This window comes from Hypanus sabinus, chromosome 9, assembly GCF_030144855.1.
Source record: "Hypanus sabinus isolate sHypSab1 chromosome 9, sHypSab1.hap1, whole genome shotgun sequence".
NCBI lineage: Eukaryota > Metazoa > Chordata > Chondrichthyes > Myliobatiformes > Dasyatidae > Hypanus > Hypanus sabinus.
In genome coordinates this window covers 157,095,481-157,122,382 of record NC_082714.1, presented here as the reverse complement: position 1 = coordinate 157,122,382, position 26,902 = coordinate 157,095,481, and the positions used below count along the sequence as shown (strand labels likewise).

The 26,902-nt window shown below is 42.0% G+C and overlaps 1 protein-coding gene across 2 annotated transcripts in view; it reads left to right on the top strand.

Moving 5' to 3' along the window:
* gss (glutathione synthetase) overlaps window positions 1–26,902 on the top strand; it is a 112,535-nt gene that overhangs the window by 47,980 nt on the left and 37,653 nt on the right. For both annotated transcript variants that reach the window (XM_059980919.1, XM_059980918.1), the window contains exons 6-9: window positions 9,326–9,442; window positions 10,359–10,439; window positions 12,025–12,102; window positions 21,538–21,607. In XM_059980919.1, coding sequence (XP_059836902.1) covers window positions 9,326–9,442; window positions 10,359–10,439; window positions 12,025–12,102; window positions 21,538–21,607 — 346 coding nt within the window. The remainder of the gene's footprint in view (window positions 1–9,325; window positions 9,443–10,358; window positions 10,440–12,024; window positions 12,103–21,537; window positions 21,608–26,902) is intronic.

Here is a 26,902-nt window from a genome sequence, read left to right as displayed (position 1 = left end):
GTGCTTGTGCTGCAAAGAGAGCTTTCAGGTAAATCACTTAGGAGTGGAGCAAGTTGTGAAGGGTGCACTATCACAAGATATGATTGTTCTGTGTATTGGAATGACCCACAAGATTCATGATCCTCCTTCTTTTACTGAGTTACTCAGAAGATAGAGAGGAGGAAAATATGATTGAAGATCAAAATGTTTCCAAAAGCTGAATAATGTCTTCCATTGCAGTGTTGGTTGTTAAGGTCACCCATTGCCACATAAGTAGAGCTTTTGTTAAATGTGGAGAAAATCATTTGAGCTGAGATGACTCAGTTGATATCTGCTAATGTTGCAGCTAAGTAAGAAAATAAGAAATAGGAGCAGGAGTTGGCCATCTGGCACATCGAGCGTTCAATAAGATCACGGTTGATCTGACCATGGATTCATCTCTGTCGATCTGCCTCTCTACCAGAGGCCTTTAGATTCAGACCCAGAGGATAATTGTCAAACACAGTTTACTTAAAAGTACATAGTGTTTATTAGCGAGCTTGAGTTCTCAGTTGGCAAAACAGAGCCCCTGCTCACATAGCGTGGGAAAATCTGCAGCCAAGTGAGCCCGGAATACAGGTAGTCACCGAGTTATGAACGTACGACTTACGGACAACTCGTACTTACGAACCGAGGAAGGAGAACGCTGTCTGCCATTTTAAGTCGTTGCCGTTGATACTGTGTTGAGTGTTTAACTTTGTATTTGGCTTAAATTTTTCTTAGTAAGGTTCACCCTGACCCCGCCCCCGCTCCTGTCGGATGGTGGCGCAGTGAGATCAGTGCCGGGCTCGAGAACAGAGGTTCGATCCAGTGACAGACCGCTCCTGTGCCTGGTTGTTGTCGATCCAGTGACTCCCATACCATCTGTGCTGGGTTGATGTTGAGCTCGCATTCAACCTCGTAAAAAAAACACTGCCACCTCCAGCTTAAATACCCACACGGAATATTGTGGAGGATCAAATACCCAAAACCAGCACAGCCCCCACTTGTCCCGTTTAGCCTGTCTCAGTGCCATGGTTCTTAGGACCCAGTGGACCTCAGGACCCGCCGCCTGCAGTGTTTCTGTTCCATTGACAGGAAGCGATTGCGATTGAAAATAAAATGGAAATAATAAAGCATTTGGAAAGAGGTGAAACGCCATCGGTCATTGGAAAAGCATTAGGCTACTGTCGGTCAACGATCGGAACAATTTTAAAGGATAACGGATAAAGTGAGAATAATGGAGCATGCGAAAGGCCCTGCCCCGATGAAAGCTACAATTATTACTAAGCAACGCAGTGGTTTAATTATTGGAATACATACATTTCTTAAGTGTTTTATATGCATAGAAAGGTAAGATATATACTATATACTAAGACAAACGTTTGATGAACTGACGCTGAATAATACCGGATGTACTTGTTCCGACTTATGTACAAATCCGACTTAAAGACGGACTCAGGAACGGAACTCGTACATAACCCGGGGATTGCCTGTACTGCGTGGAGCTGTTGATACATATTGTTATCACACATTTTGATAAGAGTAGACCGAGAAGCCTTCTCATGGAACAAACTCTGCTTTGTTAGTACATTATTCCTACAGCATGACTTCTTAAGCTGCCAATAGGTCAGTTAGGTTTTAGTCCTTTTAATTCTGCATATAATTCCTCATCTCCACCTACCTGCCTTTCCCCATAACCCTTAATTCTTCTACCATGCAAAAATCTATCCAACCTTGCCTTAGATATATTTACTGAGGTAGCCTCGCCACTACTTCATTGGGTAGAGAGTTCCACAGATTCAACACTCTTTGGGAAAAGCACCTCCTTCTCATCTCCATCCTAAATTTACTCCCCTAGTTTTTGTCTCATCTACCAGTGGAAACAACTTTCCTGCCTCTATCTTATCTATCCCTTTCATAATTTTATATGTTTCTATTCTTCTGAATTCCGATGAGTACAGTCCCAGGTGACTCTATCACTCCTCGTGCCCTAACCCCCTCAACTCTGGAATCAACTTGGTGAACCTCCTCTGCACCACCTCCAAAGCCAGTATATCCTTCCACAAGTAAGGAGGTCAGTACCTGCACGCAGTACTCCAGGTGCAACCTCACCAGTACCCTTTATAGTTGCAGCATAACCTCCCTGCTCTTAAACTCAGTCCCTCTAGCAATGAAAACCAGCATTCCATTTGCCTTCTTGATAGCCTATTGCACCTGCAAACCAACTTTTTGCGATTTGTGCACAAGCACTCCCAAGTCCTTCTGCACAGAAGCATGCTGCAGTCTTTTACCATTTAAATAATAATCTGATCTTCCATTTTTCCTTCCAAAATGGATGACCTCACATTTGCCAACATTGTACTCCATCTGTCAGACCCTTGCCCACTCATTTAACCTATCTACATCTCTCTGCAGACTCTCTGTATACTCTGCACATTTGTTTTTCCACTCAATTTAGTGTCATCAGCAAACTTGGATACACTGCACTCTGGCCCCTCTTCCAGATCGTTAATGTATATTATGAACAGTCGCGGGCCCAGCACTGACCCCTGTAACACACAGCTCACCACTGATTGCCAACCAGACAAACACCCAAGTATCCCAACTCCCTACTTTCTAACCAATACGCTATCCATGCTAATACATCACCTCCAACTCTAAACAACCTTATCTTATGGATAAGTCTTTTACATAGCACCTTATTGAACATCTTCTGGAAATCCAGGTAAATAATGTTGCTCTGTTCCCCTCTATCCACTGTGCTTATTATATCCTCAAGGAACTCCAGTAAGTTTGTCAAACAGGACCTGTCTTTGCTGAATCCATGCTGTGGCTGCCTGATGGATCCATTTCTTTCCAGATGCCTCGCTATTTGTTCTTTAATGATAGCTTCAAGCATTTTCCCAACTACAGATGTTAAGCTAACTGGACTATAGTTACCTGCTTTTTGCACTATTGAACTATGCTATGCCATTTATGCTAGAGCCATACATGACTCAAATTCTTAAGTTACTTTCCTCTACAGATCCTGAGATATGATGGTTGCTACAATGGTTATGTGTGTCCCTTCAGACTTCTGTACCTTATTCTTGACGGTAACAATGAGAAAAGGGCATGCCCTGGGTGATAAGGGTCCTTAATAATGGGCGTCACCTTTCTGAGGCACCACTCCTTGAAGATGTCTTGGTTACTATGAAGACCATTACCCAAGTTGGAGCTAACTAATTTTACAACTTTCTATCCTGTACAGTAACCCTCCTGTACCAGACAGTCAGACAGCCTGTCAGAATGCTCTCCATGGTACATATGTAAAAGTTTTCAAGTGTTTTTGGTGACAAACCAAATCTCTTCAAACTCCTAATGAACTATGGCTGGTGTCTTGTCTTCTTTATAGCTACATCGATATGTTGGGACCAGGTTAGGTCCTCAGAGATCTTGACAGCCAGGCACTTGAAATTGCTCACTCTCTCCACATCTGATTTGTCTTTGAGGATTGGTTTGTGTTCCCTTGTCTTGCTCTTCCTGAAGTCCGCAAACAGCTCTTTCGTCTTACTGACATTGAGTGAAATGTGTGGCATACTCACTCTGAACCAGCTTCACTCAGAGTACAGTCGGCCCTCCTTATCCATGGGTTCCACATGCGCAGATTCAACCAACCGCGGATCGGGAAAACGCCGGAAGTTCTCTCTCCAGCACTCATTGTTTGAGCACGTTCAGACTTTTTTTCTTGTCGTTATTCCCTAAACAATGCAGTATGACAACTATTTACATAGCATTTACATTGTATTACGTATTACAGTATAAGTATTCTAGAGATGATTTATAGTATACAGGAGGATGTGCGTAGGTTACCACGGATCGAGATTGAAAAAAACTGCAAGTTCTCTTACTAAATAATTCAGAACAGGTACATCCGGTATTATTTAGTGTCAGTTAGTCAAATGTTTGTCTTAGTATATAGTATATATTTTACCTTTCTATGCATATAAAACACTTAAGAAACATGTGTATTTCAATAATTAAACCACTGCGTTGCTTAGTAATAATTGTAGCTTTCATCGGGGCAAGGCCTTTCTCACTTTATCCTTGAAAATTGTTCCAATCATTGACCGACTGTAGCCTAACACTTTTCCAATGACTGACAGCATTTCACCTCTTTCCGATCGCTTTACAGATAGACAGACATACTTTATTGATCCCGAGGGAAATTGGGTTTCGTTACAGTTGCACCAACCAAGAATAGAGTAGAAATATAGCAATATAAAACCAGAAATAATTAAATAATAATAAGTAAATGATGCCAAGTGGAAATAAGTCCAGGACCAGCCTATTGGCTCAGAGTGTCTGACACTCCGAGGGAGGAGTTGTAAAGTTTGATGGCCACAGGCAGGAAATACTTGCAATTTATTTTCATTCGTGATCGTGATTATTTTCATGAACAGAAACACTGCGGATTCAGAGCTCTGCCGGGTCCTAAAGTCCACTACACTGAGGCAGGTTGAACAAGGTCCGGGACTCTGCTGGGTCCTAAAGTCCACCACACTGAAACAGCATCCATGTTTTTTGATATCTGTGGGGGTTCCTGGAACCAATCCCCTGCAGATAAGGAGGGCTGACTATATTTGGAGTGACTGAAACACTCAAATTTGCAGGAGTGCCCATCACTTCACCCCTGCGAATGCTCCTGTCGATTAAGAAGAAGAGTCATTCTTACCTGCATTAATGCTGGTAAGACCTGAACTGCAGGCATCTTTGGCTTTCTGTTCTAACAGGATAGCATTGATTGTCAGGAACACTTCAAGAAGAGATGTCAGCCTCAGATGTGGCAGGCAGGTTACACATCTCCTTCCTGTGGCAGGAGTTTCTAGTTTTACAGTGAAGAAAATGAAGAGAAAGTCTTCTGTTTTGGTAAGGTTGATATGGAAGTCATTCAACTTCGACTCATCAATCCCAGAGAAATGGAAAAAGCGAGTAACTGATGAGATGTTGGATCACAAGGTCATTTTTTCTACTGACAATTGTGATGTTGGTTGTTCCAAGAGTGCTCACCACACTATCAGAGTGAAAGAGGACACATCTTTCCAAGAGGGGTCTTGCCAGTTGCACCAGCAGATGGTTGAAGATGTTTGACAGCATTTGCTGAAACTTAATGAAACTGGAACTGTCGTTGAGTCAAGAAGTTCCTACATGTCACCCACAGTGGCTGTGAGGGAAAAGAATGGGAAAATATGAATGTGCATTGATTATAGAACACTGAACAGATGTACAATCCCAGACCAATATAGAGTTACCTGGATTGAGGATGCTCTGGCCTGCTTAAGTGGAAGCAAATGGTTCAGTGTTTTGAATCTAAGAAGTGGGTATTATCAAATACCAATGAGTGAATCTGATAGAGAGGACAGCATCCATATGTCCTCTTTGATTTTTTTTTTCAGTTTTGAAAGGATGCCTCCAGGCATATCAGGAGCGCTTGCAACTTTACAACTTGTCATGGAGCAGACTGTTGAAGACATGAACCTGCTTGAAGTACTTGTGTACTTAGATGATTTCATAGTGTTTGGGTCAATACTGGAGGAGCATGAGTCAAGATTACTGAAGTTGTTAGACTGCCTTAAAGCTGAAGATTTAAAACTGTCAGTGGACCATGCCAGTTCTGTAAAGTGTTAGTCAACTATGTAGGACACATAGTCTGTGAGAATGGAATGGCTTCTAAGATAGAAGCAGTAACCACATGGCCAAGACCCAGAACTGTGAGTGCTCTGTGCTCATTCTTGGATTCTGTGGGTTCTACAGAAGATTTGTAAAGAATTACTCCAGAATGAGTCACCCTTTGAAACAACTCCTGTGTGGTTATCTCCCCTCAGAGAAGAAAGGGAGAAGAAGCCAAGCCTTATCTTAAACCTTCGGAGCCTTGCGGGGAAAGGTGGGATGCAAAGTGTGACGAAGCATTTCAGACACTTAAAGAGTTGCTGACGAAAGCACCTTTGTTTGCCTTTGCAAACCCCCAGTTGACTGGATGAGACAACTCAAAGTAAATATGAAAAGACTCAAACTGATGAAATAGTGACTGGGAATAAACAAAGGATGAAGAAAGGGAAGCTTAGATAAGATCACAGAGAGTCAGCAAACTTCCAGATAGGCTGGCATATGTCACATCTGGAAATCGGAGTGCTGTGTCAATCCCAGTGGTAAGATATATTACATCCATTTACAAATGGATTGGAGGTCCTGTAATCATTTAATTCATTTGAAGGTTGAAAGCCTTATGCCAGAACTTAAATGTGAACATAACTGTTATTGTTACTGAGTATAAATGTTGTGTTAATAGTAAGTTTGATCAGTGTTGCAGGTTTATAAAAGTCATGAGGACATCCCTATTTTGGTGTGGGAAGAATGTAATATCCCAGTTAAAGATCATATTTTATTTTATTAATACAGTTATGCTGTTAGGTAATTATTTTTTGCAGATTTTCTCAGAAAGCAATAAGTGTTTCTTTAATTACGTTATAGATTCAAGGATTTTATTTTTGCTGTTAAAATAAAAATTCAGTTGGTTAAGTTAGGCTTGTGGAATTAGTCAGTGGGATTTGTCTTTTTAACATTTCTTTTGTGAGAGAGAATGGGAAAGAATGGGGGAGCCATTTTCCAGAGGGAGTGTGGAATCGAGAGAGGGGAGAGAAGGAAAATGAAAACAGATAATGAGCATCACAGAAGGACATGCTGAAATGCTCACGGAACCCATTTGGAAGGACAGATGCTGATGTTGGAAAGTTCTCATTCAGATTATGGTTTCACAGATAAGGTACATATAATTTTTAGTTGGCTGGATGACCTTGGCGAAAGTTCGACACCTTTTCCTTTGCTGTTACGTGGATATTTATTTATGTTTTGCTTTGACTGTTTTTTTTATCAGTGCAAAACCAGGAGTAAATGAAATGAAGCAAACTGGATTGATTACACCACAATGAGCTCCAACAGTATAGACTAATATATATGTAATGGATCCTTATCCTCTATTTTGTTTGTTATAGTTTAAAATATTTTGTCAATATAATTATGATCCAAGTTTATACTGGTGTGAGTTAAATTATTGTTTCCTGGCGAATGGTAAATTTGCATAGGTGTCTGTCAGTACTCCTACAGCTAAGTGCTTTAGTTTTCCCTTAGAAGGAAACAGAAAACCTACAGCACAATACAAGCCCTTTGGCCCAAAAAGCTGTGCCGAACATGTCCTTACCTTAGAAATTATCTAGGGTTACCCACAGCCCTCTATTTTTCTGAGCTCCATTCAAACTGTTATGTTTGTGTTGATTTACTAGAAATGGCTTTTTCATTGTTATTCCCATGCATGGTAGAGTTATGTTGCTGTAGTTTGTATTCACAGTAATAGCTAACTCTCTACGAGCCTACAGTGAGAGGATTACATATTATTAAGATACGGCACAGAATAGACTCTTCTGGCCCTTTGAGCTGGGCCACCCAGCAATCCCCCAATTTAACCCTAGCCTAATGATGGGACAATTTACAAGACCAATTACCCTACCACCTGGTAAGTCTTTAGAACGGAGGAGGAAACTGGAGCAGCCGGAGGAACCCATGCAGTCACAGGGAGAGCATGCAAACTCTTTACAGATACCAGCGGGAATTGAATCTAGTGCTAACCACTGCTGCTGCAAAACAACAAGTTTCAAGATGTGTCAGTGATAATTAACCTGAACCTGATTACCTTAGTACATATAACAATAATGAGCCAGTTTACTAATCCTGTTCTCCAGTTTGTTTGTGCAGAGCTTGACTGTGACTGAATGGGTTTCCTCTGGGTGCTCGGGTTGCCTTCTGCGTCCCAGAGCTGTACAGGTTGGTAGTTGAATTGGCCATTGTAAAGTGGCTCTGATATGCAAGTGAGTGGTTGAATCGGGGAAGGGTGGGGGGCAGGCTGATGGGAATGTGTGGAGGATAAAATGGAATTAGTGTAGGATTGCTCTGGATGGTACTCAATAGTTAGTGTAGACATGGTGAAGCTGTATGACTTTGCTGTTGGGTTGACTTGGACAGATTTGTGTAAGTGAACTCCCAAACATTTGCTTCTCTATACAACAATACTGTTCATTGACTAATTAATTAACTGCTATGGAGACACCAGTGCTCAAGAATGGACTAGCCTGCGAAAAATGGTGGATACACCCCAGTCCATCACAGGGAAAGCTGTCCTCAAGCACATCTGCAAGGAGTGCAGCCACATGAAAGCAGAATGAGGAATTTCTTTAGCCAGAGGGTGGTGAATCTGTGGAATTCATTGCCACACACACACCTGTGGAGGCCAAGTTATTGGGTATATTTTTAGTGAAGGTTCATAGGCTCTTGATTAGCAGGGGCATCAAAAGTTATAGACTGAAGGTAGGAAAATGGAGTTGAGAGGGATAATAAATCAGGAATGATTGAATTGTGAAGCAGACTTGATGGGCCAAATGCCCTAATTCTGTTCCTATGTCCTATGGTCTTATTCATATGCCAATCTAAGAGTCTGCATTGTATTTGCTCCCACTACTAACCCTGGCAGTGCATTCTAGGCACCCAGCACTCGGTAAAAACCTTGCTCTGCACATCATCTTTGTACTTTCCCCCTCTCATCTCAAATGAATGACCTATAATATTAGGCATTTTGACTCTGCAAGGAAAATACTGGCTTTCTACAGCTCACATAATCTTATAAACCTCTATCAGATCTCCACTAAACCTCCGCTGCTTCAGAGAAAACATCTTGAAATTCATCAAGGACCACTCACCATCCAGGCCATGCTCCCTTCTGGCAACTACCATCAGGAAGGAGGTACACAAGCCACCCCATCAGCCACACTGAACTGATCACTGAACGCAACCTATCGACCAGGGTTTCCCAACCTGGTCCACAGCATAAAAAACTTTGGGAACTCCTGCTGTAGACTCACTTTCAAGAATAGAGATGGGGAGGAATTTCTTTAGCCGGAGAGTGGTGAATCTGTGGAATTTGTTGCCACAGGCAGCTGTGGAGGCCAAGTCTTTACGAATATATAAGACAGAGATTAGTGGATTCTTGATTGGTTATTCATTTTGTACCTCCTTTTGTATTTGCACAATCTTACATATTTTTATTTCTTTGTCAGTCTTTGATGGCAATTTTTCATTGATTCTGTTATATTTCTTTGTTCTATTGTGAATACCTGCAAGAAAACAAATATTGAAGTTCTATATGGTGACATTCAGGTATTTTGATAATAAATGACTTAGAACTTTAAATATTTTTAAAGAGTTATTAAATGTATTTATCTTGCTGTGATTCTTGTAGGCATGTAATGAATGTCTGGGGAAAACCGCAAGAGGCAGCAAAGATCCAGAGTAACAAAGCAGCGAAAGGAATTTGCAAAGGAATCGCAAAAGCCTGGCAGTTGTATAGATCATCGGAGTAAGTACTATACAACAGTAAACTAAAAGCAAAAAGGCGTGCAGACTCCATCGAGCTGTGAAAAGCAGGCAGCACTCCACGTCAAAAACCCTTCATTAGAGGTGGGATTGAGGGAGAGGATCCTGTTTGGATTAGAGAGCATGTGCTGTAAGGAGAGTTTAGACAAACTGGGGTTGTTTTTTCTGAAGCAACAGAGGCTTAGTGGAGACCTGATAAAGGGTTATAAGATTATGTGAGAGTAGACGGCCAGTATTTTTCTCCCATTGATGAAGTGCCTAGTATTATAGGGCATGCATTTTGAGGTGAGAGAGGGAAAGATGTGCAGGGCGAGGTTTCTACAGAGTGCCAGGTGCCTAGAATGCACTGACAGTGTTGGTTGTGGAAACAAGTACAATTGAGGTGTTTAAGAGACTCTTAGATACACATATGAATAAGTCCATAAGACAGAGTAGCAGAATTAGACCATTTGGCCCATCAATTCTGCTTCACCATTCAATCATTGCTGATTCATTATCCCTCTCAACTCCATTCCCCTGCCTGCTCCATACAATCTTTGATACCCTGACCAATCAAAAACCTGTCAACCACCTCTTTTAATATCCCCATTGAATTGGCCTCCAGACCTGTCTGGCAAACAATTCCACGATTCACCACACTCTGGCTAAAGAAATTCCTCCTTGTCTCTGTTCTAAAGAATGTGCAGAGAATGGAGGGAAATGGATATTGTGTAGCATAATTGATTATTTATTAGTTTACATAGTTCAGCACAACATCGTGGGCTAGAGGGTCTGTTCCTGTGTTGTGCTAAACCAGGCTGGCATTGCTCTATCATCTGTCCCTTCAGTCTAAACACCTGTGGATTGGCTGATACCTGTTGTACGATTCTAATCTGCAATATTTTTTGTTTTGCTTTCAGGGCAGTGGTTCTTTTCCTGGTTGAGAAAGTCTCGAGGAATATCTTTGATCAGCGCTGCTTAGAAATGGAGCTTTGGAAAAAGTATGTATCCAGATGACATAAGAGCAGAATTAAGCCATTCAGCCCATCGAATCTCCCTGCCATTTTATCATGGCTGTTCATTATCCCTCTCAACCTCATTGTCTGCCTTCTCCCTGTAACCTTTGAAGCACTTACTAATCAAGAACCTATTAGCTTCACCTTTAAATATATGCACTGACTTGGCCTCAATAACAGACAATGGCAATGAATTTCACAGATTCACCACTCTGGCTAAAGAAGCTTCTTTTCATCTGTGTTCTAAAGAGACATCCTTCTATTCCGAGGCTGTTCACTCTGGCCCTAGATTCTCCCACCACTGGAATTATTGTCTGCACGTCCACATTATATGGTCTTCCAGTATTTGGTAGGTTTCGATGAGACCTTCTTTCTCCCACCTCCCCCCCTCCCCCATTCTTCTAAACTCCGGTGAATACAGGCCCAGAGCCATCAAATGTTCCTCAATTAACCCTTCAGTCATTCCTAATCCAATTAGAAATTCCATGTAACAATTCATCTAAGCAGCCTGCAAATGTCATCGTGCTTCTGGCACCATCATAATGTGCCCACACAATTTATTCACTGCAACCCATACATTTTGGAATGTCAGAGGAGCCCACATGGCCATAAGGGGAACGTACAAACTCCTTACAGCGACAGGATTGAACGCAGGTTGCTGGTGCTATAACAGTGTTACACTGACTATTACATGCCTCCCCTTATGCTAACGCAGTAACGGGGTGTGTTCCATCCTACCAGTGTACTGTACACATCACTGCACTCTACTGAATGCGTATTAATTCTGAGAGAGTCCCTAGCTTTCTCATTACACTAATGGGTTGACAAAGTGATAGACAGGTATGGAAAATTGTACAGTACTGTGCAAAAGTCTCAGGCACATATATATAGCTAGGGTGCCTAAGACTTTTGCACAGTACTGTATTTATCAACATGGAGTGGAAAGCGAGTTTTTAAACCTAGCGGGAACAAAGGTTGATGGGAATGGCAAATATGAAGCAGTGTGGGAAGGGTGGGGGACAGGTGCCAGAGAAGGAATGCCATGGGCAGGGGGTGGCGCAGGTGCTGACACACCCAGTCCTGATACACTAGGCAAGGTCATTTGATTCCATACAATTGGTTTATTGATCATTACAGTATATCTCTTTGGTACTTCCCACTCCCTTCCCTCTCCCTTTTCCCAACCAAAATTCACTCTCCCTGCCCCTTTCCCACTCTGTACACAATAGAGACCCATATCAGAATCAGATTTATCACCACTCACATATGTCATGAAATTTGACTTTTTTTGCAAAAGCAGTAATATGGTATAATAAATAAAATTGCTACAGTATTGTACAGTGCAAAAATCTTGGACACCCCGACTGCATATATGTGCTGAATACTTTTGCATAATACTGTACTTCAGAAATAAACATATTGCATAAGGATTAAATGCAAATTCAATTCTTTAATTTCTCACGTCTTAATGGTTGAACTTTCTATAGCTCAGTATTTAGTGAGCTTGCCTGTTGTACTCAATTTGCTTTCTATCGAGCAATTAATTATTTTATTTTATTTTTTGGGACAGAAATATTCGTGTAATACGGAGGCAATTGATAGAAATATATGAGAGAGGGTGTTTGGATGAAGAGAAAAGACTTCACATGTGAGTTTTCTTTTTCCTTTTACCGATCGCGACACGAGTTGATGTCAGTTGCCTAAACAAATTAAGCTAAATAATTAGCTTGAATTTTAAATCTATTCAAGTCAAGTTTATTATCACAATCTACAGGTACAATGGAAAAATCTGCTGCAATATCATCACAGGCAAGTAGATCAAACAATGCACTTGAATATACACCCAGTGGCCTCTTTATTAGGTACACCTGCTTGTTAAAGCAAATCTATTTATTTATTTATTGAGATGCAGTGCGGAATAGGCCCGAGTCCTAACGCCCAGCAATCCACTGATTTAATCTTAACCTGATCATGGGACAATTTACAATAACCAGTTAACCTACCAACCAGTACGTCTTTGGACTATGAGAGGAAACCGGAGCACCCGGAAGCAACCCATGTGGTCACGGGGAGAATGCGCAAACTCCTTACATCCAGTGGCAGAAATTGAACCCAAGTTGCTAGTATACTAAAGTGTTCTGCTAACCACTACGCCATTGTGCTGCCCCATATTATCTAATCAGCAACACACACCAAATGCTGGAGGAACTCAGCAGCCCAGGCAGCATCTTTCAATCTTCAGCAGGACTGGAGAAAAAAAGCTGAGGAGTAGATTTGAAAGGTGTGGGGAAGGGGAGAGAGAAACACAAGATGATAGGTGAAACTTGGAGAGGGAGGGATGAAGCAAAGAGCTAGGAAGTTGCTGCCTGGCCTGCTGAGTTCTTGCAGCATTTTGTGTGTGTTGCTCAGATTTCCAACATCTGCAGATTCTATCTTGTTTGTGATCAATAGTATATGTCACCATAGAATCCTTCTTTTTTATCTTTGTCTTGTTTTAATATGCCAAATGGATCCATTCCCCTACTGTACTCTTCAAAGACATCTCTTCAACGGCCTTGTATAACTTATGTTTGTCTTGTGCCATGTGCCTGCGATATTGCTGCAGTTAATTTCTTCATTACACCTGTACATACATGGACTTGTGTAGGTGACAATAAACTTGACTTGTTTTTAAAGAAACAAGTTCTCTTTTTGGAGCAACACACACAAAATGCTGAAGGAACTCAGCAGGTCAGGCAGCAAACTGTATATGGAAATGAATAAACAGTCAATGTTTTAGGCTGAGACCCTTCTTCTAGACCAGGGGTGGGCAAACTTTTTGACTTGTCGGCCACAAAGGGTTCTAAAATTTGACAGGGGGGCCAGACCAGGAGCAGATGGACGGAGTGTTTTGGTAATACACCTCATAAGAGAAAATAAAATATCATGGGATATGTAGAAAACATGTGCTTTAATTTCAATTGAAAATGAACAAATGCATTACAACAAAAATATCTGTCTTTGAAGTCCCATGGTATTTAGCTATTTATTGAAATGACTTTTAAAACACTGAAAATTAAATGAATAAAATACAGCTTTTTTTAATAGTAACAGTTATTATTTTAAAGCACTGAAAATTCTGTTATCCTTCAAGATATTATCATCATCACTCTCCTCCTGACTGTCTTTAATTCAAAAACGGTAGGAGATGCAGGTCTACTTGTCCTACTCCTTCTTGTTCAATTGTCCCCTGTGCCAAAACTCAACAACGACCAGCACAAAGACAGAACAATGACAGCGCGCCAGTATGCGGAGCGCGTTATTTGATCTGGAGCGCATTTTTTATTTTGAGAACATACGTGCACCTGCACACTACTCATGTCCATCACTTAACAGAAATGACATGCAACATGTAAGGCTTATTGAAAAAAATATTTTCAAATGCATTTTTTACATAACACAACGAATAAACTTATTTTTAATTTCAGTGGGAACAGTGTTGTTGGTCTCCCTTTTTAGCCAGCGCATCAAAGTCTGGATTTAGTTTTGTTGTGGCGATTCTCAGGATGGATCTGAGGTGTTGGTCAGTTAACTTGGATCTGTGGCTGGCTTTGTTGATGTTCATGACGCTGAACGCCTGTTCACACAAATAGGTCGAGCCGAACAAAGAGTAAAGCTCAAATGTGGAGTAATACGCTGCACCTCAACAAAGGTCAATGTATATAGAGTGCGTCATCTATTGGGAAAACGCCAGAATTGCGGGGAAAAAACGTTAACAAGGTTTATTAATATAATTTCATCAAGTTCTGCGGGCCGGATTAAAAAGCTTAACGGGCCGCATATGGCCCGCGGGCCGTAGTTTGCCCATGCCTGTTCTAGACTGAGAAGGAAGGGGGCAAGTGCCAGGAATTTGGATCCTATAATATTTCACATTACATGTGTTGGTTCCATCTACAAATTGCAGTGCAGTTACTTGTCAAGGCTACCCTGACCACAACGAGGGCAGCAGACTCGTAGGAGCACCTTTTCAAGTTTCCCATCTCAGGTTGGACATCGTCTTGAGTTGGAAATGCGTTGTCCCTCATGGTCACTGGGTCTAAATTCCTACTCTACAAGCCTGTGAGAGTACTCCCCTAGGATGACTGCAGCTTACCACCACTTTCTTGAGAGCATTCAGGAATAGGCAAATCAAGGTTGAGAAATGTAGGTGACAGTGACTAGAAAATTCTGAATTGCTGGAGGCACTTAGTAGGTCCATAAAATCATAGGTCAGGCATCAACTATGTAAAGAAAGATAATCATTTTGGGTTGAAGATCCTGCATCCAAACTGAAAAAGAGAAAAAACAAATTCAATGCAGATTTATTATCAATGTAAATATATGTCACCATATACAACCAGAGATTCATTTTCTAGCGGGTATACTCAATAAATCCATAATAGAATAATAACCACAATAGAATCAATGAAAGACTGCACATTCAACCAATGTGGAGAAGACAACAAACTGCAAATACAAAAGGAAAGAAAGAAAGAAAATAAATAAGCAATAAATATCAAGAACGTGAGATGAAGAGTCCTTGAAAGTGAGTCCATTGGTTGAGGGAGCATTTCAATGATGGAAGTTGGATTCAGATTCAGATTTACTTATCACATGCACACATGTTAACAATTACATACATGTATATTTTCATATGTGTATATTGTTATGTACCCCGTAACTGGGTGTCTTACCAGCAAAGATAGAAGTATCCGTTGGAGTCTGGTACTATTATCAAAACAGTGTTTATTAGTAAAATATACAAATCAATATCAACAATGCAAATATACAGATAATACACGTTAGCAATACTAAACCTAAAAGTGTGGGTATAATAATAATCAATAATAAACAAGCTCTATCGATGTCCAGGGGGTAATGAATTGTCATATGTGAATATAAAGTTCAGTTCAGTTCATACAGGCTGAGGTAGTTGTTGGTCAATGTGTTGTAATTGTTAGAGAGAGAGAGAGCAAACAGTGACAGCCAGTCAAACCTTCCTTAACATTCTTGATCCGTCGATGTGTTGTTGTGGCCATTCAGGTATGACCCCCCCTGTCCTTTTGCTAGACCGTTCTTCTGTGGTGGACTCGTCACCCAGGCAAGGGTGGACACACACACAAGCCCCCACTGGCCTCGCTATAAACACTGTGAGTTAAAATTGACCGATCCTTCGTTCAGTCTCTGATGCCCCACACTTTTCTCGTGGGTTCCAACACTTAAACAGTGCTCACTAGTGTGTCTCATGGTGTGTCTGAAGGGTGGCTCCCCAGACCTCACTTTTATCCCTACTCACGGGGTCTCAGATGTCAATCAGTTTTGAATGGCTTAGCCCATCAAACCAGCCTTCTCCGGAGCCATAAGTCTTACAGGAGTCATAATATGGTCTCTCTCCCCCTGGTGTTGTCTCGCCCTTGTCTGAAGCAAATGTTCCAGTCCCAGTATGTTTTGTTCCATCTCTTTCTCTCTCATTAGCAGCCTGGCAACAGTAATGGTTTGTAATTCTCCCAGGGGAGGGGGATATGGGCAACCCTCCACTCTGCTGCCCATCAGAGCTGTTCATCCTTCATAACAATATACAACACAGTGAAGTCTAACATTTGAGTTAATAACCAGCACGCCCAAGGATGTGCTGAGAGCAGCCCAAATACTGGAAATGACATTAAACAATCTTGAAGTATCGCCACACTTTCCAGCGCCAACATAGCACGTGCACAATGTCCAACTCAATAAAGTTGTGCTGTTATGATAACATACAGTGGGGTCTTATGGGACCTGGCCAGCAGGCCAAGTTCAACAAATTAAAGATACAAAAGAAGAGAGTAGCAAGCAAAAATGGCCTGTTCTGCAGCAAACTAAGTGCAAGTTATCTGAAGTTGGAGAACTCAGCTGTGAGACATGCTGGCTACAGTGTGCCCAGATGAAATATGAGGTGGCATTCTTCAAGTTTACTGTGAACCTAGTTTTGATGGTGATCAGGCAGGAGGTACTGCAGTCTTGGGTGCCAGACCACCAGGTTCAAGAACTGTTATTACCTAGAACCATCAGTCCCCTGACCCAGCGTGGATAAATTCACTCACCTCAACACTGAACTGATTCTACAACCTATTGTCTCACGTTCAAGGACTCAACACTTATGTTCTCAGTATTATTAACTTACGTATTTGCACATTGGTTGTCTGTCAGTCTTTAATTTGTAGATTTTCATTATATGTAGCTTCTATTGTATTTATTTGTTCCACTGTGAATGCCTGCAAGAAAACAAATCTCAAGGTGACATACTGCATGTACTTTAGTAATAAATTTACTTTGAACTTCTAATTCAACTGGCCTTTCCATTTGTTGTCACCATTGGCTGGGTGGTGCCATAACAACAACTTCTTACTCAAAGTCAGCAAGACTAAAGAGCTGATTACTGACTTCAGGAGAAGGAAACCAGAGGTCCATGAGCCAGTCCTCAGAGATGGAGAGGTTTAGCAACTTTAAATCCTTTGATGTTATTATTTCGGAAGACCTGTCCTGGGTCCGGTACATAAGCGCAAGAAGACCATAAGAAATAGGAGTAGAATTGGGCCATTCAGCCCATTGAGTCAGCTCTGCCAAAGCACAGAAGTACCTCTACTTCTTCGGAGTCTGCAGAGTTTCGGCATGACATCTAAAATTTGGACAAACTTCTATAGATGTGTAGATAGATATTTTATTCATCCCAAAGGAAATTACAGTGTCACAGGAGCATTACAAGTGCACAGATATTAGGAGAGAAGTAAGAAAGAATTGGAAAAAAATGTTACCTTAAACAGTCTAAGAGGAGGGGATCATTATTTTCCCGGCTATAGGTTGACTCATCGTAAAGCTTCAGTATAATGGCTGGGGCTAAGAATGACCTCATGTTATGCTCTTAGGAGCAGTGCAACTGTCTTAGTCTATTACAAAAAAAGTGCTCCTCTGTTCAGCCAGGGAGGCACGCAAGAGTGAGTAGCCTTGTCCAGAATTGCCAGGATTTTCCATAGGGTCCTTTGTTCTACCACAACCTCCAGTGTGTCCACTTTGACCCCTATAACAGAGCCAGCCTTTCTAATCAGTTTATTGAGTTTATTGGCATCACCGGTGTTGATGCTATTGCTCTAGCACAGCACTGTATAGAAGATTGTACTGATAACAGCAGACTGATAGAACATGTGAAGAAGAAGCCTCATACTCCAAAGGACCTCAGTTTCATCAGGAAGTAGAGGCAGCTCCGGCCTTTCTAGTGCACAGCCCCTGTGTTGGTGTTCCGCTCAAGACTGCCATCCAGGTGCACCCCAGCTACCTGTAGGTCTTCACCCCATCCACATCCTCACCATCAATAGTATCTGGAAGCAGTGCAGGCTTCGCCTTTTTGAAGTTCATCAGCATCTCCTTTGTCTTACTAATGCTGAGCTGCAGATGATTCAGCTTGCACCTTTTGACCATGACCTTCACCAGGACCCTCCCTTTATATCCTCCGTCCTCCCTTTATACACTTAACTATTGCTGTATCATCAGAGAATTTCTGCAGATGACATGATTCAGTGTTGTATCTAAAGACTGAAGTATACAGGGTAAACAGAAATGGAGCCAGTACAGTCCCCTGTGGGGCCTCAATGCTGCTTGTAGCCATGACAGACACACAGCTCTGAAGCTGCACACACTGTGCTCTGCCAGTCAGGTAGTTCATTATCCAGGATACAATGGAAGTGCCAATCTACATTGAATGGAGCATTTCCCCCAGCAATGAGGGCTCACTGGTATTGAAGGCACTTGAGAAATCAAAAAAAGCATGATCCTCACAGTGCTGTTCTGCTTATCCAAATAGGAGTAGGCTCTGTTCAGCAGGTAGATGACAGCATTGTCGACTCTAATGTGCTCCTGGTAAGCAAAGTGCAGGGATCGAGGGCTGATCTGACCAGGGGTCAGAGGTGAGCCAGGACCAGCCTCTCTAGAGTCTTCATGATGTGTGAGGTCAGGGCCACTGGACAGTAGTCATTCAAGTCTTTTGGTTGCCCTTCTTGGGTACTGGGACCACACATAATGTTTTCCACACAGTCAGGACCCTTTCCAGCCTGAGAGCATATTGGCTGACTGCATCACAGCCAGGTATAGAAACACCAGTGCTCTTGAACGGGGAATCCTACAAAAGTAGTGGATGCAGCCTAGTCCATCACAGCCCTTCCTACTATTGAGCACATCTGCACAAAACATTGTCGCTGGAAAGTAGCATACGATGTCAGGGACTTCCACCACTCAGAGCACGCGGGAAGAAGATATAGGAGCCTAAAGACTCTCACCATAGGTTCAGAACAGTTACTTCCCCTCAATCATCAGCCTCTTGAACCAATGGGGATAACAAATAGATGCACTTTCAAGGACTTTTCATCTCATGTTCTCCATATTTATTGCTTATTTATTATTTTTTTTGTATTTGCACAGTTTGTTCTGCATTATGGTTGAATGGTCAAGTTGGGAGGTCTTTCAGTGATTCTGTTATGGTTATTATTTCTATAGATTTATTGAATATACCCATAAGAATATAAATGTCAGGGTTGTAGCACTGGAGCTGTGCTTAGCTATGCAGTCATATGTACAAAGCAAGAGAACAGGGTGCTAAGCATACAGCCTTGTGGTGCACCTGTGCTGATGGAGATTGTGAGGGAGAAGTTGCCAACTCAAACTGACTGGGGTCTGCAAGTGAGGAAATTGAGGATCCAATTGCACAAGGGAGGTATTGAACCAAGTTCTTGAAGCTTACTGATTAGTTTTGAGGGGATGTTGGTATTGAATGCTGAGCTGTAGTCGAGAAGTAGCATCCTGATGTATGTATCTGATTGGAATAGATCCAAGTCAGTTCTCAGGCAGGAATTGATACGTTTCATCGCCACCCTCTCAAAACACTTCATCACTGTTAATGTATGTGCCACTGGACAATAGTCATTAAGGCAGGTTACCACATTCTTCTTTGGCATCAGTATAATTGAAGCCAGCTTGAAGCAGGTGGGTACCTCAGACTGCCAAAGCGAGAGATTAAAGACCTCAGTGAACATTCCAGCCAGTTGACTAGCACAGGTTTTTACTACTCAGCCCGGTATCCCATCTGGGACCGATACTCTTCATGGGTTCACGCTCTTGAAGAATGCTTGTAAATCGGCCCTAGGATCATTGGTGTCTGTGGGAGGTTGTGATGGCACCTCCATGTTTCAGCAGTCAAGGTGGGCATAGAAGGCATTGAGCTCATGTCAAAGCGAAGCCTTGCTCTCATCTATATCGCTTGATTTTACTTTACACGACCTGATAGCATTCAAGTCCTGCCACAACTGTTAACCACCCTCATGTTCCATGGGTTCATTGTTCCTATTTCTCAGCAGCCAGTTGTCTACTGTGTGCTAGAAGCTTGTACTCCATAGACAGGGCTGTTTGTTTGCAAAGCTGTTCTCTTGCATTAATAACTGAAGACTAGTTGCTTGAATTAATTAACACAAGAAAGTCTGCAGATGCTGTAAGTCCAAAGCAACGCACACAAAATGCTGGGAGAAGTCAGCAGGTCAAACAGCGTATGAAAATGAATAAACAGACAACATTTTGGGCCAAGACCCTTTTACAGGACTGAAAAGGAAGGAGGAAAATGCCAGAATCAAAAGGTAGAGGGAGGGGGAGGAGGCTAGCTAGAAGGTGATAGGCGAAGCCAGGTGGATAAGAAAGGTAAAGAGCTGGAGAAGAAAGAATGTGATAGGAGAAGAGAGTGGACTATAAGAGAAGGGGATGCAGGGGGAAGTGATAGGCAGGTGAGAAGAGGTAATGGGCCAGAGTGGGGAATAGAAGAAGAGCAGAGGGGAAAGGAATCTTTCTTTTTTACCAGAACAGGAAATTGATATTTGCCTCTTTTTGGCACAAGAGCAGGCCACGGACCGACACGTTAGAACAGGAATGGGAATCAGAATTAAAATGTTTGGCCACCAGGAACTTCTGGTTTTGGCAGATGGAGCAGAGGTGCTCACAATCTGCTCTATTCACATAATTTCACGACTCCAGAATAATCCCGAACAGCCTGCAGCAGTCAGTTTTGCATTCTCCTGCTTCAGATAACTCCTCCTTGCTGTTTGCAGTGGGGCTAGCCATTTTTACTCGTCGTCATCGCTTACTTATCTCCTAAATTTCACAATATTAGGAACATGTCAGACAGCCGGTGCAGATCGCTCAGAGGGCAAATAAATCAGCCATGATCAAATGGCAGATAGACTTCAAAGTTAAAAGTAAGATGGTTATCAAAGTATGCATTTAGTATCATATCCTACCTTGAGATTGATTTTCTTCCAGGAATTCACAGTAAAGCAAAGAAATACAATAGAATAATGAAAAACTACACAGAAACATAGACTGTTAAATATCCAATGTGCAAAAGATAATCAGTGCAAATTTAAAATGTTAAGTAAATAAATAATACTGAGAACATGAATTGTAGAGTGCAAATAGAAAAAAGCTTAATAACAATAAATCAATAAGCAATAAATATCATGAGCATGAGTTGTACAGTCCTTGAAAGTGTTTTGGAATCAGTTCAGTGTTGTGATTTAAGTTATCCATGCTGGTTCAGACACCTGATGTTTGAACTATTCCTGAATCTTGTGGTGTGGGACCTCCATCCCGTTGACAACAGTGAGAAGAGTTCTTGGCCTGGATGGTGGGGTTTCTTGATGATGGATGAGCCAAATGGCCTAATTCTGCTTCTATGCCTGACAGACAGAAAGGAGCTTAACTGCCCATTTAATGAGTACATTGCTTCATCCTATCACTGAAGTCCTCTTTGTTCACCCACTCTCCCTTCCACCTTCACCACGACCTCAACAAAATCATTTTCATTTAATTCAGATTTTCTTTCTGTTGTGATGGAAGGTTTCTCTTTTCTGTGGCTGCTGTCTGACCTGCTGAGGTTTTCCAGCACTTTTGTTTTCATGTCTGATTTCCAGTGTCAGTCGTACAGTTGCTTTTCATTGACTTTAAAATTTGTTTGGGGAAGTTCTGTAACACTTGTCTCTGTTGTGTTGATGTTTAGAGATGGCTATGAAGTGGCAATAGCCTATTTTCGAACCGGATACAGTCCAGATGATTACCACAGTGAAGAGGTTGGTGTATTTTTTTTATTATTATACTTCCCAGTGATTTAAACACAACTGTCTCTTGTTAAAGGTCTGTAGTTTTTGTTGACTTAGAGTCAAAGAGCTCCACCACACAGAAACAGGCCATTTGGCCTACCTTGTCCCTGTCAAGCCATTGTTCTGCCTAGACCCATCAACCCACACATGGGACTAGACATCCATACCCCTCCCATCCATGTACTTATTCAAACCCTCTTAAATTTGGCAATCCATCACCTCTGCCAGCAGCTCATTCCACACTCGCACCACCCTCTGAGTGAAGACATTCCCCCTCAGGTTCCCCTTGAATATTTTACCTTTCACCCTTAACTTATGACCTCTAGTTCTCATCTCACCCAGCCTCAGTGGGAAAAGCCTGCTTGCATTTACCTGATCCCTACCCTTCATAAATTTGTATACCTCTGTAAAACTTTATTTTATTTTTACTTAGTGATATGTTCCTGGCTCCACAACTCACCTATTTAATCCTAGCCTAATTGTGGCCAATTAACCTACATCTTTAGACTGTGGGAGGAAACCCCAGCACTCGGAGGAAGCCCACACAGTCACAAGGAGAACGTATGAACATCTTACATATGGCATCCTCATTCTCCTAATCCCAGGGAATAAGGTTCTAACCTCTGTCACATGAATATCAAAACATATTTAGAAATGCATGCTTTGCGTTAACAACCAACATAGTCTGTGGATGTGCTGGGGGCAGCCCGCAAGTGTTGCCATGCTTTTGGTATCAGCATAGTAGGCCTACAACTCATTAAACCTTACAATTCTCTGTTTTTGGAATGTGGGAGGAAACCTACATGGTAAAGGGGAGAATGTACAAACGCCTTACAGACAGATGTGGGAATTGAACTTGCGTCACTGGCTCTGTAATTGTATTATGCCAACTGCTATGTTACTGTGCTCCTCCCCCCCCCCCCCCCCCCGGTAATCCAACGCTAACCTATTCATCCTTTCCCTACAAGTCAAGTCCTCAAATCCTGGCAAAATCCTGTGATTTCCTCGGCTAACCTTGTGCAAAGCTTGTGTTTTTGCTTTATTATCAACCTATTAAATGATACCACCAGTGTATAACTGACTAAGGTGACTTTTAAAATTATTGTTGTAAAGTTTTATATTTCCTGGAATCTTACTGTTATATTTCATAAGATACAAGAGCAGTATTATGCCATTTGGCCCATCGAGCTTGCTCTGCCATTTCATCATGGCTGATCCGATTTTCCTCTCAGCCCCAATCTCCTGCCTTCTCCTCGTGTCCCTTCATGTATTGACTAATCAAGAATTTATCAAGCTCTGCCTTAAATATACATATAAACTTGGCCTTTATATCTGCCCGTGGCAAAGAATTCCACAGATTCATCACTCTCAGGCTAAAGAAATTCCTCCTCATCTCTGTTCTAAAAGGACGCCCATCTATTCTGAGGCTGTGTCCTTTGGCTTAAACCCTCCCACTATAGGAAGCATCCTCTCCACATCCACTCTATCAAGGCCTTTCGCCATTCCATAAGTCACACCTCATCTTCTGAATTTGATTGAATACAGGCCCAGAGCTATCAAACACTCTTCATGTGACAAGCCATTACAAGCCATTCAATGCTGGAATCATTTTCCATGAACCTTCTTTGAACGCTCTCTAGTTCAGTGCATCCTTTCTACGATAAGGGGCCCATCCCTGCTCACAATACTCTGTAAGGCCTCGCCAGGGCTTTATAAAGTCTCAACATTACATCCTTGCTTTTATATTCTAGTTCTCTTGAAATGAGTGTTAACATTGTGTTTGCCTTGTCACCACAGACTCAACCTGCAAGTTAGTCTTTGGGGAATCCTGCACAAGGACTCCCAAACCCCTTTGCCCCCTCAGTTTTTTGTCTGTTCTCTCTATTTAGAAAAGAGTCAACCCTTTCATATCTTCTACCAAAGTGCATGACCATACACTTTCTGACACTGTATTCCATCTGCCGCTTTTTTGCCCATTCTCCTGATCTGTCTATGTCCTTCTGTAACCTCTCTACTTCCTCAAAACTACTTGCCACTCCAGTTGTCTTCATATTGTCTGCAAACTTTGCAGCAAAGCCATCAATTCCATCATCCAAATCATTCACGTAAAACATAAAAGGAATCTGTCCCTACGTAGATCCCTGTGGAATACCACTAGTAACCAGCAGCCAGCCAGAAAAGGCTCCGTTTATTCCCACACTTCGCCTTTTGCCAATCAGCCACTGTCTTATTTATGATGGAATCTTTCCTGTAAAGCCACAGGCTTGTAGCTTGTTAAGCAGCTCATGTGTGACACCTTGTCAAAGGCCTTCTGAAAATCCAAGTACACAACATCAACTGATTCTCCTTTGTCTATCCTGCTTGTTATTTCTTCAAAGAATTACAACAGATTTGTCAGATTTTTCCCTTGAGGTAGCCATGCTGACTACGGCAGATTTTATCACGTGTCTCCAAGGACTCCACAGCCCTATTTTTAACAATTAACATCTTCCCAAACACTGAGGTCAGACCAACTGGCCTATGGTTTCCTTTCTTCTGCCTCTCTCCATTAGAAACATAGAAAATCTACTGCACATTACAGGCCTTTCTGCCCACAATATTATGCTGAATGTGTAACCTAATCTAGAAGCTGCCTTGAATTACCATGCCGCAAAGCCTTCTATTTTTCTAAGCTCCATGTACCTATCTAAGAGACTCTTAAAAGACCCTATCGTATCCGCCTATACCACCTTCTCTGGTAGTACATTCCACGCACCCACCACTCTGTGTGGAAAAACTTAGCTTTGTACCTACTTCCAAGCAACTTAAAACTATGTCCCCTTGTGTTAACCATTTCAGCCCTGGGAAAAAGCCTCTGACTATCTACACAATCAATGCCTCTCATCATCTTATACACCTCTACACGATCACTGCCTCTCATCATCATACACCTCTATCAGGTCATCTCTCATCCTCCATCACTCCAAGGAGAAAAGGCCAAGTTTGGTCAACTTATTCTCATAAGGCATGTTCCCCAATCCAGGCAACATCCTTGTAAATCTCCTCTGCACCCTTTCTATGGTTTTCAAGTCCTTCCTATAGTGAGGCGACCAGAATTGAGCACAGTACTCCAAGTAGGGTCTGACCAGGTCCTATATAGCTGCAACATTGCCTCACAGCTCTTGAACTCAATCCCATGGTTGATTAATGCCAACATGCCATACACTTAACAACACTGTCAACCTGCACAGCAGCTTTGAGTGTCCTATGGACATGGACCCCAAGATTTTGCTGATTCTCCACACTGCCAAGAGTTTTACCATTAATGTTTAGTTCTGTCTTCAAATTTGACCTCCCAAAATGAACCACTTCACACATATCTGGGTTGAACGCCATCTGCTACTTCTCAGCCCAGTTCTGCATCCTATCGATGTCGCCCGGTATTCTTTGACAACCCTCAAGACTATCCACAATACCCTCGACTTCTGTATCATCAGCAGACTTACTAACCCATCCTTCTACTTCCACATCCAGGTCATTTATAAAAATCACAAAGAGAAGGGGTCCCAGAACAGATCCCTGCAGAACACCACTGGTCACTGACCTCCATGCAGAATACGAACCATCCACAACAAAGCCATACTGACTATTCCTAATCAGATTATACCTCTCCAAATGCTCTAAATCCTGCCTCTCGGGATCTTCTCCAACAACTTTCCCACCACTGAAGTAAGACTAACTGGTCTATAATTTCCTGGGTTATATCTACTCCCTTTCTTGAACAAGGAAACAACGTTTGCAACCTTCCGATCCTCTGGTACTTCTCCTGTCCCTGTTGATGATGATGCAAAGATCATCACCAGAGGTTCAGCAGTCTCCTTCCTTGCTTCCCACAGTAGCACAGTACACTGTTCCCAGTGACTTATCTAACTTATACCTTTTAAAAGCTACAGTATATCCTCTTCCTTAATGTTTATACACTCAAGTGTTTCAGTTCACTTTAAATCATCCCCACAATTCCCAAGGTCCTTTTCACTGACGAATACTGAAGCAAAATATTCATTAAGTATCCCCACTACCTCCTCCAGCTCCACTCACTTATCACCACCCTCACTCCTGATTGGTCCTATTCTCACACAGCTCATCCTCTTGCTCTTCACATACTTGTAGAATGCCTTGGGGTTTTACTTAATCCTGCTCGCCAAGGCCTTTTCAGGGCCCCTTCTTGAAGAAAATCTTCTTCACACAGAGAGTGGTGAATCTGTGGAATTCTCTGCCACAGGAAACAGTTGAGGCCGGTTCATTGGCCATATTTAAGAGGGAGTTAGATATGACCCTTGTGGCTAAAGGGATCAGGGGTATGGAGAGAAAGCAGGTACAGGGTTCTGAGTTGGATGATCAGCCATGATCATACTGAGTAGCGGTGCAGGCTCGAAGTGCCAAATGGCCTACTCCTGCACCTGTTTTCTATGTTTCTAACTCTCCCAATTTCATCCTTGAGCTCTTTCCTGGCACCCTTGTAATTTTCTACAGCTCTGACAGTACCTAGTTTCTTGAACCTATACTGAGTTTATTTTTCTCTTCTTAACTAGATTTTCAATATCCTTTGTACACCATGGTTCTTTTACCCTACTGTACATTCCCTGCCTTAATGGAACATACATATGCAAAAGTTCCCTGAACATTTGCCACATTTCTGCTGTGCATTTCCCTGAGAACATCTGTTCCCAATTTAAGCTCCCAAGTTCCTGCCTGATAGCATCATATTTTCCTTCTACCCCCATTAAATGTTTTTCCAAATTTTCTGGTCCTATCCCTCTCCAGAGCTATGGTAAAGGAGACAAAGTTGTGATTGCTACCTCAAATGCTGTCCCACTGAGAGATCTGACACCTGACCAGGTTCATTTCCCCAATACTAGATCAAGTACAGCTTTTCCTCTAGTTTGCTTATCTACATATTGCATCAGGAAACCTTCCTGGACACACCTAACAAACTCCACCCCATCTAAACCCCTTGCTCTAAGGAGATGCCAGTCAATATTAGGAAAGTTAAAATCACACATCACAACAACCCTATTATTATTGCACCATTCCAGAATCTGCCTCCCTATCTGCTCCTTGATGTCTCGTTTACTATTGGAGAGGGGTCTACAAAAACACTCAATAGAGATATTGCCCCCTTCCTGTTTCTGACTTCCACCTACAATGACTCAGTAGACAATCCCTCCAAGATTTCCTCCTTTTCTGCAGCAGTGATATTATTGCTGATTAGAAGTACCACTCCCC